At 45.9% G+C, this 12867-nt stretch overlaps 1 protein-coding gene across 3 annotated transcripts in view; it reads left to right on the plus strand.

Annotated features, from left to right (window-relative positions):
- Window positions 1–8207: 8207 nt before the first annotated feature.
- CHCHD6 (coiled-coil-helix-coiled-coil-helix domain containing 6) overlaps window positions 8208–12867 on the plus strand; it is a 239701-nt gene continuing 235041 nt past the window's right edge. For 2 of the 3 annotated variants that reach the window (XM_023215398.3, XM_023215405.2), the window contains exon 1: window positions 8228–8380. In XM_023215398.3, the coding sequence (XP_023071166.1) occupies window positions 8294–8380 (87 nt within the window). In that variant the 5' untranslated portion in view covers window positions 8228–8293. Of the gene's footprint in view, window positions 8381–12867 lie in introns of all 3 variants that reach the window. The other variant, XM_031935159.1, reaches the window with a different exon arrangement.

Below are 12867 nucleotides of genomic sequence, written 5' to 3' on the forward strand. Positions count from 1 at the left end.
ACAAAAAACTAGCCGGGCGAGGTGGCGGCGCCTGTAGTCGCAGCTACCCGGGAGGCTAGTTTTTTGTAGTTTTTAGTAGAGACGGGGTTTCACTGTGTTAGCCAGGATGGTCTCGATCTCCTGACCTCGTGATCCGCCCGTCTCGGCCTCCCAAAGTGCTGGGATTACAGGCTTGAGCCACCACGCCCGGCCAAGAAACACCTTCCTAAGGCAGAAGATGCATGGACTATAGTTATTGTATAGCAGAAGACAAGTATATGCCATCATCAAGACACAACTGCTTATGAAATAAACTGTGGTTTAGTTTCTCTGTACTCTTTCAGTGTGAGGAATGTCTTGGTTATTATCAACATGTTTTTCTTATAGGGACCTTCTTAGAAAACAATAAGGGATCAATGAGTTGTTTTCATCAGTTGTGTGTGATATTATCAGTGCTTACGAGTTGGTTTCCTCTTTCTTCCTATTGAGGGAAGACAGCACCTCTCAGCCTTGCAGTTGGGTGGGGCCATGTGGCCAGCTCTGGCCAGGGGAATATGGAGGGAAGTGCTGGGTTATCCAGGCTGGGAAAGCTGGCGCTCAAAGCTGTAGTCTGGGAGGCTCACTCTACTCTGCTGACCTGCCCTCAGAAGCCACGTGTTCCAGGTAGCGCAGTTCTGGCACAGTGGAACCTCTGTTAGCCAGGATTGCCTAGCCCCCTCCATCCACATTTTGCCTGAGTGAGAAATAAAACATGATGGTGTCAAATCCCAAAAATGTTTTATACCTTCCCCCCAGCCATCCTTTTTTTTAAAGAGATAGGGCCATGCTCTGTCGTCTAGGCTGGAGTGCAGTGGCGCAATCATAGCCACTGCTACTGCAGCTTTGGTCTCCTTGGCTCAAGTGATCCTTCCTCCTCAGCCTCTTGATAGCTGGGACTACAGGTGTGAAGCCACCATGCCTCGCTAATATTTTAATTTTTTAAGTTTTTAAATGTTATTTTAGATTCAGGAGGTACACAGGCAGATTTGTTAAGAGTATACTGCATGATGCTGAGTTTTGGGCTTCTCTTGATACTGTCACCCAGATAATGAACATGGTCCCAATAAGGAGTTTTCCAGTTCTTGTCCCCTTTTGGAGTCCCCAGTGTCTATTGTTCCCATCTTTACATCCGTGTGTACCTGATGTTTAGCTCCCACTTATAAGTGAGAATATGTGATATTTCTGTTTCTGCATTAATTTGCTTAGGATAACAGCCTCCAGTTGCATCCATGTTGCTGCAAAGGGCATGATTTCATTCTTTTTTATGGCTGTGTAGTATTCCATGGTGTTTATGTTCCACATATTCTTTATCCAATCTGCTGTTGATGGGCACCTGGGTTGATTCCATGTATTTGCTACTGTGACTAATGCTGTGATAAACATACACATGCAAGTGTCTTTTTGGTAGAACAATTTATATTCCTTTGGGTATATACCCAATAATGGGAATGATGGATCAAATGGCATTTCTATTTTTAGTTCATTGAGGAATCTCCAAACTGCTCTCCACAGGGGCTGAACTAATTCACATTTACACTTGCAGTGCGTAAGAATTCCCTTACAATTTTCTCCACAACCTCCCCAACATCTGTTCTTTTTTTAAATAGTAGCCATTTTGACTGGTGTGAGATGGTATCTCACTGTGGCTGTGATTTGCATTTCTCTGATAGTTATGTTGAACATTTTTTCATATGCTTGTTGGCTGCATGTGTGTCTTTTGAGAAGTGTCTGTTCATATCCTTTGCCTACTTTTTAACGGGGTTATTTTTTTTTTCTTGTTGATTTAAGTTCCTTACAGATTCTAGATATCAGTCCTTTGTTGAATGCATAATTTGCAAACATTTTCTCCCATTCTGTAGGTTGTCTGTATACTCTGTTGATAGTTTCTTTTGCTGTGCAGAAGCTCTTTAATTAGGTCCCAATTGTTAATTTGTTTTTGTTGCATTTGCTTTTGAGGACTTAGTCATAAATTCTTTAAATTCTTTCCCTAGGCTGATGTCCAGAAGAGTATTTTCTAGATTTTCTTCAGGATTTTGATAGTTTGGGGTCTTACATCTAAGTTTGTAATCCATTTTGAGTTAATTTTTGTATGTAGCTGAGAGGTAGGGGTCCAGTTTCATTCTTCTGCATACGGTTCTCCCATTTTCACAGCAGTTTCCCCAGCACTATTTATTTACTAGAGAGTCCTTTCCCTGTTGTTTATTTTTGTTGATTTTGTTGAAGATCAGCTGGTTGTAAGTGTGCAGTTTTATTTCAGAGTTCCCTATTCTGTTCTATTGGTCTATGTGTCTTTTTAATTTTTAAATTTTTTCTTGTAGAGATGGGGTCTTCTTATGTTGCCCAGGCTGGTATTGACAAAATGCATAGATGCTAAGTGTCCAGCTTGAAGAATATTGATAAATGTGGACACCACAGCCACTACCCTAATCAGAATAGGGAACATTTTTATCCCTCACAAACATCCCTCAGTCATTTTCCTATCAATTTCCATCCCCCTGCCCAGGCAACAGTGTTTTGCAGTTTTCAGGGAAAAAATCTTGTAGTTCTTTGGTAAAATTCTTTTGAAGCTATTGTAAGGGGGGTTTTCCGAATTTCATTTTTTAATTGCTCATTGCCAGTGCATAAAATAGAATTGATTTTTGTATCTCTTACCCTCAGTCTCGCTCAACTTGCTTATTAGCACTACTAAAATGTGTGTGTGTGTGTGTGTGTCTGTGAATCTCTTAAGGATTTTCTACATACAAAATCATGTCACCATGCAAATAGAGATAGTTTTACTTCTTCTATTTCAATCTGGAAGATTTTTATTTCACTTTCTTGTTTAACTGCCCTGGCTAGAACCTCCAGTGAAATGTTGAATAGAAGTAGAGAAGGCAGACACCCCTGTTTCTGATCTTGCGAGGAAAGCTCCCTATTGACTTTTTCTTTTTTTGAGACAGAGTCTCACTCTGTCACCCAGGCTGGAGTGCAGTAGTGTGATCTTTGCTCACTACAACCTCTGCTTCCCAGGTTAAAGAAATTCTCCTGTCTCAGCCTCCTGGGACTACAGGCATGCACTACCATGCCCGGCTAATTTTTGTATTTTTAGTAGAGATAGGGTTTTGCCATGTTGGCCAGTCTAGTCTCAAATTCCTGACCTCAAGTGATTCACTTACCTCGGCCTTTCAAAGTGCTGGGATTTCAGGCATGAACCACCATGCCTGGTCCCCTTTTGGCTTTTAACATGGACAAAGCAAATTACTTTTCCACTTCACCTGCCCTTCTCTTCTTGTTTGCTTCTGAAGAACCCAATTTAAGACAAGGCACCTCACACAACTGCCTCCTCCAGTACACCCTCCGTATTGGTTGCCAAAGTATTTGTTCCAAAAACAAAGTCTTTGAATGACGACAGCTTTGCTGAATGAGATCCCTTAGTACCAAGCTCTCTGGACAAATACTCCAGGTAATGTCAGCAGCATTCTCACATCCTTCAGAAAACTGAGGTGCAGAGAGACTCCACGAATTGCCTGAGGGGCTAGTCTAGAAAAAGGCAGAACTCAGCCTTGTACCCTATCCCACATAAGCACTGTGCTGTCCTGCTGAAGAGCTGGGTCACGTGGTCACTTCCAGCTTTGAGGAAAGGTTTTTTTCCTTCCTCTTTTTTGTTCTGAAAATTTTCACATACATAAAACAGTGAAATAATAATATAGTGGATTCTAAGATACATGTCACCTACAGTCACCTAATGTTAACATTTCTCTTCCACACCATTTGAGTGTAACTTGTAAACATTATGGCACTCCACTCCTAAATATTTCAGCATGCATTTCCCAAGAACAAGAAGATGAACACTAATTCTACAGTATCATCTAGGATACTATTCCATATATAAAGCATTCCCAAAAAACCTAAGTATCTTTTGATAGCTTTCCTGTTGTTGTTGTTGTTGTTGTTTTAGTTCAGGATCCAATTAGGATTCACTGATGCATTTCAGTGCTATGCTTCCTTCGTCTCTTTTTAAAATTTTTTATTATTTTGTTATTTTATTTTATTTTTTAGAGACAGGGTCTCACTGTATCACCTAGCCTGGAGTACAGTGGTCTAATTACGGCCCACTGCAGCCTTGACTTCCTAGGCTCAAGTACTCCTCTCACCTCAGCCTTCAGAGTAGCTCGGACTACAGGCACACACCACCACACCCAGCTAATTAAAAAAACTGGTTTTTTTTTAGAGATGGGATCTTGCTATGTTGCCCAGGCTAGTCTTGAACTCCTGGCTCCAAGTGATCCTGCCACCTTGGCCTCCCAAAGTTTTGGGATTACAGGTGTGAGCCACTTCTCCTGGCCTCCTTTGTCTTTTTTAAGCTATCTTTTTAACCGTTACTTTTTTTTTTTTTTTTGGTTTTATTTTCTATGACATTGACCTTTTGGAAGAGTCCAGGCCAGTTGTTTCCTAGGATGTTTCTGGATTTGTCTGACTGTGTCCTCGCCATTAGATTCAGGTTACACTTTTGACGAGAATACTACAAGGGAGATGTTTTGTGTTCCTTGTTGTATCACTTGGGGAGGGACATTGTGCCAAATGGTCCCACTATTTGAGATGCTAAATTTGGTCATTTGGTTAAGGTAGTGACTTCCAGGTGTCATCATTGAAATATGGTTTTCCCTTTGTAATAAATAAATCTGTGGTTGGGTGGGAGGGAAGGTGTTGTGACAGGTCCACTCATGGCTGCCTGGCACCCGGTTCCCCCTTCCCTGCAACAGAACCCCAATTTCCTTTGCTGCAGGAAAAAATCAGCACAGATGTCTTGGTGGTCCTCTGAACACTCAGTGGCTGTCGGGCCCTGTGGCCAGGTATGATGGCTTATGCCTGTGATCCCAACACTTTGGGAGGCCAAGGTAATCCCAGCACATTGGGTGAATAGCCTGTTCCCCAACAATTTTTCCACTCAATGACTTTAGTATCCTTTGACAATTTTTGCCTCATTCAGTTAATCCTCTGAAGGTGGAAAAATGGCAATTTAAAAAATATCAAATTCCCACTGTACTGGTTAGCTGGCATTTTTTTGCAAAGAAGAATCTCCCTACTCTCTTTCCCATTCTCTCTGTCACTCTCTCCCTCTCTTCCTCCCTCTCACTAGAATAGGCTAATGGATTTAAAACAATTAAATGTGCTATAAGCCATTACTCTTTCTATTCTTCTTGATGTTCAAATTGTCCCACATTTGACTATTGGGAGCCTAGGAGGCAATTTTTTCTAACTGGGCACATGCCTGCACCCAGGAAATTGGGGTTCTATTGTAGGGAAGGGGAAACTGGGTGCCAGGTAGCCACGAGCAAACCTGTCACAACACCTTCCCTCCCCAGGGCCTCAGTTTTTTGGGCCTTAGAACAGGGTAATAAAACTCCAGGATGATTCTGAGGACTCAATTAATTGGTTCTGGATTAACTGCATGAAAATCATGTGTGCTTGTGCCCTGAAGCCCGGCACAAGGAAGGTCCTCAAAAAGCTCTGCTTCCCTTCCCCTCCTTTCCTTCACTTTACCTTGCCACTGCCTTTATCCTCCTCCTCCTATGGATCAATAATGTTGCATTGTCTTCATCTGTTTGCTCCTCGGTTTTCTCATCTGTGAAGTGGGGATAAAGAACATACTGGTTGTTATGAGGCTCACCAATGCTGCTGTAAGTCTGTGGAATTCCAAGACTCCCCAAGGATTCTTCACAGTGGGAGTGAGGCCACACAGAGTCTCATGGTCACCTTTGGCTCTCACTTGTTTTGCTGAATTAGCTCAGCACAGATGTCTTGATGGCCCTCTGAATACTCGGTGGCTGTCGGGACCCATGGCCAGGTGCGGTGGCTCACCCCTGTAATCCCAGCACTTTGGGAGGCCAAGGTGGGAGGGTTGCTTGACCCCAGGAGTTCGAGACCAGCCTGGGCAACATAGTGAGACCCAGTCTCATATACATATACATATACATATACATATACATATACATATACATATACATATACACATACATATATACACACACACACACACACATATATATGCCAGGTGTGGTGGCATGTACCTATAGTCCTGAGAGGCAGGAGGATTGCTTGAACCCAGGAGGTCGAAGCTGCTGTGAGCCATATTCGTGCCACTGCATTCCAGCCTGGGCAACAGAGTGAGACCATGTCTCAAAAAAAAAATTTAATTGGCACTTTGGGAGGCCAAGGCAGGTGGATCACAAGGTCAGGAGATCAAGACCATCCTTGCAAACATGGTGAAACCCCGTCTCTACTAAAAATACCAAAAAAATGTAGCTAGGCGTGGTGGCGGGCACCTGTAGTCCTAGCTACTCGGGAGGCTGAGGCAAGAGAATGGTATGAACCCAGGGGGCGGAGCTTGCACTGAGTGGAGATCACACCAGTGCACTCCAACCTGGGTGACAGAGAGAGACTCTGTCTCAAAAAAAAAAAAGTAATTGACGAAGATTATATATATTTAAGGTATACAATGTGATGGTTTGATATACATACACATTGTGTAATGCTTTACACAATGAAATTAACACATCCTTCACCATCTATGTCATGCACTCGATCCTCAGAACTTGTTCATTTTTTTTTTTTTTTTTTGAGTTGCAGTCTTGCTCTGTCACCAGGGCTGGAGTGCAGTGGTGAGGTCCCACTCACTGGAACCTCTGCCTGCCAAGTTCAAGCAATTCTCATGCTCAGCCTTTCAAGTAGTTGGGATTATAGGCACGTGCCACCATGCCTGACTAATTTTTTTTGTATTTTTAGTAGAGATGGGGTTTCATTATGTTGATCAGGCTGGTCTCAAATTCCTGACCTTGAATGATCTGCCCGCCTCAGTCTCTCAAAGTTCTGGGATTACAGGCATGAGCCACTGTGCCTGGCCAGAACTTGTTCATCTTATAACTAAAGTTTGTACCCTTTGACCATTTCCCCATTGCCCCCACTTCCTAATCCCTGGTAAGAAAGGGGTGAGGAGGAGAGAATGATTGAGAGAGAGCAGTAAGGCTCTGAGATTGAGAATAGCTGAGGGTGAAGAAGCCAGTAAACATCCCAGAGCTGGTGTGACCATGGAATCTTTAGGAACAAAGGTATCTGCTAGTTTCATTCAAAATACTTTATTGGCACACCCCACTCCATCCAGGTTGCCAATAGGAGCTCCAAATACTTTTTGCCTTTTTCATGTAGCCATCTAGTTTTCCTCAGCTCGGCTTCAGGTGCACGTTTGCAAATCAAAGCCATTCAGCAACTTAGAGGAACAAAAAGGGGCTTAGTTGAAGGTAGCAGTGTCTGACTGGCAACCGTCTGTGTGCTCCCTTACACATAGGGTCCTGTGTAAGAAGCCTACACACAATGCTTGGCACACTGCATTCCACACATGGCATGTACACTTTTTGGGTAATGCCTCCTAAAGGCTTAGGACCATTCCCTGTCCTCCCGCGGCACCCACACTCAGATCCTGCCTCACAAGACCCGACATGATTTGGTTCCTCACCGTTCCTCTGCTCTCTTCTCACTTTCCAGCCATGGGATGGCCCCTCTTTCTCTTTTCCTGCCTGAGGCTCCCAGAAAACCTCTTTCCCTACCTTTTACATAAATCCTACTCTCCCTTGGGCTCAGTTCAAAGCTTCTGCCTCAGAAGTTGCTCTGGCCGCTGAAATTAAAAGAGGCCTTCTTCTGTTCATTTCACTCGTGGCATCACCATGCAGTTTTCCGTGTATTACCCTCAGTTTCCTTGCGTGCGTGTTTGGCTTTTCACTTGTTTCTCCTCCTTGCACTGTAAACCTCTCAAGGGCAGGACACTCGCTTTCTTGAGCGGCGCTGTCATGCTCTTCACGTGTTTGCTGAATGAACGGAGCGGTGAACCCTCAGAAATTCGCCTCCAGATGAGCGCCTTGGCCTTCTCGGCGTCTCCTGGCCGCAGAACATCACCCTTGGCTCTTCCTCAAGTGTGAGCTCCCAAAGCGAGAACGTGACCCTGTCCTGAACCCAGGCCGCCACTCCAGGGCCTCCGCCGGTACACATCTTCGGCCACAGCCTAACGCACTCTAGCAGGCGCAGACCGCCACGCCCCCACCCCTCCAGACGGAAGGACTGCAACCCCCACAAGGCACCGCGACTCAGCACCACCCGATTGGTGAAGCCTCCGGCAGCGACCAATAGGACGTGGTTTTGTTGGCGTGTGCCGCGGCCGCGCGAGTCCTGGAAAGCGTTGTTGGCTCGGTTGCTCTGGAGCCGGGTCCGGGTCTGGTGGCTGCCCGCCCTCCAGCAGCTCGCCATGGGGAGCACGGAGAGCAGCGAGGGCCGTAGGGTGTCCTTCGGAGTGGACGAGGAGGAGCGGGTCCGGGTGCTGCAGGGTGTCCGGGTGAGCGGCGCCGCCTGGGCCGGGGCGGGCGTGGAGGCCGCGGGCGGGCGGGGGAGGTGCGGGGCGGAGCGCGGGGCTGGTGCTTCTTCCACGCGTGAGGGACGTGGGGCGTGGGAGACTCCTGGGGCTCAGGCCAGGAAGAGGCTGCACCGAGACGCGAGCCCGAGGCTGGCAACCTTGTAGCTTTGCGACACTGGCTTCAAGGAAGGAGGAGTGGAGAATGGGACAGGTGCGAGGCCCCTGGGACACGAGGGACGCCCTGGCCACGTCCTGGCTCCGGTCGGCTTAGTTTTTACGTTTCTTGAATTTGCGCCCGGCCTCCCAGCCAGTGTCCCCTCAGGTGCGCGCGTTCAGTTCTGGGTACGCGGTGCCTCCCACCTGGGCTTTGCCTGGGGACTCAGCTCTTCCCCGCCGGTCTGTTCTCCACAGCACTTCTGCGGGGCGCTGGAAGAACCATAGCTCAGATACGATCCCCTTCCCTGCCTGAAACCCTCCAGGGGGTTCCTAGCGCGCTTGGATATTGCCTTACCTGGTTCCAAAGCTGGCCGGTGCCCGCCGACCTCTGGGACTGCATCTCGGGCCATTTCCCTCGCGTGGCACCCGCACGTCGTCCCCAGCCTCAGGACCGCCGTGTTTTCCTGGAAGGTGCCGCTGGCTCAGCACACGGTCTGTGCGCCGGCTGTTCTCTCTCCTTCAGCTCTCCCTAAATCCCGCTCCTTCTTGTAATTCTTGTAGTTCAGATATCCCTTGAGAATCCTTCCCTGACCACCCAATCTGAAGTAGCCTTCTACCCCCCGTCACACATTTATTATTTTCATAGCACTCATCACAATGATCACTTTTATTGGTAATTGTTTACTTGTTTATTGCATTTACCGCTAGAGTGTAAGCTTGTTGAGGCTAAGATTCCTGTCTGATTATAAGACTGTCCCCAGAACCCAGAAGAATAAAAGCAGCTCATGCGTTGGACTAAACCCCGTATAAGTAACTGATTCAATTTTCAACAGCCCTGTTTAGCCCATTATTATAGATTAAGGAGAACTAAAGCACTGAGAGGTGAAGGAACTGATCCAAGGTCATGTAAATAGTAAGTGGCAGAACTGGGATTGAAACAAGCCAATTCCGGGGCATGTTGCTGTGCTCAGCCTCTTCCTACACCTGTGTCTACACCTGCAGGTGTTTTGTAAGTAACTGTGGAGAGATGAATGAACCCAGTAAAGGGGACCAAGATTAAATGAAATGCACAGAGCTGGTTACAGGTGAATTAGTTAAGGAGGAATTAGGGAGGTGGTTTAGAAAGACAGACTTTAGGAGGTCTTGCAGGTGCTCATTAGCTGTGTGACCTTGGGTAAAAATCTCTTTCGAGCCTCAGTGGCCACATTAAAAAAAAAAAAATGATGTGTATGTATCCTATGTACTGCCTAGGATAAGATGATGTCTGTGAGAGTGTTAAGGAGGCCTCTTTTCTTAGCCTAGCAGAGTACTTGGCACATTTGGTGCTTTCTAGGTGTTGTATAGTTTTGTTGACCTCGCTTGTGGCAAGGATTAAACAGGGGAGGAGATGGCTTATGTTGGAAGGCCGAGAGGGAGGAACCTGAATTGGAATTTAGAAAGATAAGCTTGGCTCTGTTTGGGCGCTCTCACCCTTGTGATTTGGTCTCCTGTTTTGGGGAATGTTGGAAAGTTAAGTTGGAGTCTTCAGAGGTTCAGGGGAGTGCCTTTGGGGGTGCCTTCTTCCAAGTTGATTGGAAACCTCATGTTTTTTGAGTGTTATATAAGACAGGTACATTTTATTTCGAGTTCTCTTAAATACTTCTGCAACATATAAATTCTCTGTATTTAAAGATGGAGAATTGGGCTTAGAGGGGTTAAGGAATTTGCCCAAGGTGTTAACCTGAGTAACTTCTGGGACTTTAATTAAGATCTTTTGGGTGCAAAAAGCAACTTTTTCTCACTTCTGTAATTCCCTCCTCTCCCAGCCCCACTGCCTATGATGTATGCAAGGCAGCCTGAAAATTTTGTGACAATACCCGCACCTGTCCTTACAGGGATGCTAGTGCCCCACTTAGTTTTAAAACTAGAAGGAACTTTGGTGACTGCTTTCTTTTCCAGCCGGGCAAACTAATCAGAGAGAATAAATGACTTGTCCAGAGGTGCACAGTAAAGTGCACAGCCCCATGTAATGAGAGCCATGTCCTTCCTTCTGCTTGTGTTTGAAAGAGGAAAACTGAAGAAAGGAGGTGATGGTAATGAAGAAAGGACGTTTTGGTGTAGGGGCTTTTTCTGTTAGCAGAGTTATTGAGGGTTGAGGAATTCACCTTGTCTTCAGGTAAGTAAGTGAAAAAGATTGCCAGATCAACAAAACAGTTGCCAAAGTGAACAAATGAGTTAATTTAATGAGAGGCAGATGCCAAAGAAGATCTGCCCCAGCTTCTTTAGAGCAAGTTGAATATTCTTAATGACCATTTGTATTTAATTCCTGAGGCCTGGTCCTAGAAAGTGTTCTAGTCCCTTTAAGATTAAGTATTAGTGGCCAGTAGTGGTGGCTCATGCCTATAATCTCAGCACTTTGGGAGGCTGAAGTAAGCAGATCACCTGAGGTCAGGGATTCAAGACCAGTCTGCCCAACATGGTGAAACCCTGCCTGTACCAAAAATACAAAAGTTAGCTGGGCATGCATGGTGGCACACACTTGTACACCCAGCTACTTGGGAGTCTGAGGCAGGAGAATCCTTGAACCCGGGGCGGGGGGGGTGCAGTGAGACGAGATTGCGCCAGCCTGGGTGACAGAGAGAGACTCCATGTTAAAAAAAAAAAAAAAAAATTAAGTGCTAGGCCTTGCTAGTTTACATACTTAATTTGCATAAATTCACAAAGTGTGTTCAAACCGTAATTCCATGGAAGGTAAAAGAAATTTAATGAATGCAAAATGCTGCAGTTATATTCAACTCCAGTTTTCAGAGCAAATGTATGAAATATGTAAAGATTTTGTTTCAACCAGTACATTTAACCTCATCCTTCAGTAAGAGAAGGCACACATGGCAGTCATATCCCATATGTGTCCGCCTTCCCTCTTCTCCTCTCCACATGAGCTGACGTTGGTTGCTTGTGAGCATCCAGACCCCTCACTGTTCACCAACCTTTTCTCCTTTGCCACCACTGAGCCCACTCCTGTTCCAGTCACTTGCATGTTCCCAGAGTCATTATCCCCTCCAGGCTTGATCAACTTTACCATCATACATTGCTCCCATGAGGCTGATTCTGGACCACGGCGGAGGGGAAGATCAGGAAGAATGTAGTCAGACACACAAGAGAGTCCCCCAGTGTGCCAGTGCCAGAGAGGCCATGTGCCAGAGCGCTGTACCTGCAGCCGCCAGTTATTCCTCACCTCAGTGAATGTCCACTGTCTTCATGTTACTTGTCCAGCACTGGGCCTGGCCTTGCTGAGACAATGAGGGACAAAGCTGAGAACTCTGTCATCATAGAGACCTCAGCCCAGTAGGGAGAATGGACTAGAAAAGAAGAGACACAGGCAAAAGACTCAAAGAGCTGCAAGAGCTAAGGAGGAAACAAAAAGTGTACAAAGGCTACTGGGGCTGCCTACTTGAGGTGGGATGGTCAGGCAGTGCCTCTCAGGAGGAGATGTTGACTGTGGCCTAAGCCAGCCCTGTGAAGCGTGTGCATATTCACTCTGTGCTAAGCACTGTGCCTGGTGTATTTGGAGCATCACCCCAGAAATTCCACATGCTTACCTTGTGAGGGGTCATTATCCCCATCTCAGAAGGGAGGAAACGGGTTCAGTGAGGTGAAGTAACCTAAGGTCACAGAGCTGGAACCTCAGGGTCCAAGCTGGAACCCTGTGTGCCAAGCCCACATGCTTGGCAGCCACAAGGAGGGTAAGATGCTTGAGGAATTGGCAGGTGGCGAGGCCAGACTCAGGGCCCAAATGCCAGGCAGGGCTGTGAACATGTTGTTCTGGAGGCCACACTGCAGTCAGTTCTCTGGTCAGGAGCAGAGCTTTGGAAAGATATTATCTGGTGACACTGATTTTTCTTTAAAAACAAAAAACAACAGGTTTAAGCCAGGTGCAGTGGTATGTACCTGTAGTCCCAGCTACATGGGAGGCTGAGGCAGGAGGATCACCTGAGCCCAGTGGTTTGAGTCCAACATAGCAAGACCCCATCTCTTGAAAAAAAAAAAAAAAAACAGCTTTATTGAGATGCATTTTATATATTATAAAATTCACCCATTTCAATGCTTTTTAGTAAATTTACACAGAATTGGGCAACTGTCACCACAATCCAATTATAGAACATTTACAAGACCCAAAAAGATGCCTTGACCTGTTTGTAGTCACTCCCCATCCCCACTCCCAGTCCCAGGTAACCATTAATCCTGTTTCTCTATAAATTTACCTTTTCTGGACATTTCATAGATAGTCATCTCTTGGTCTTTCAATGACTTATCCATGGGTCATTGGTTCCAGG

This window comes from Piliocolobus tephrosceles, chromosome 2 (assembly GCF_002776525.5).
Source record: "Piliocolobus tephrosceles isolate RC106 chromosome 2, ASM277652v3, whole genome shotgun sequence".
Classification (NCBI taxonomy): domain Eukaryota; kingdom Metazoa; phylum Chordata; class Mammalia; order Primates; family Cercopithecidae; genus Piliocolobus; species Piliocolobus tephrosceles.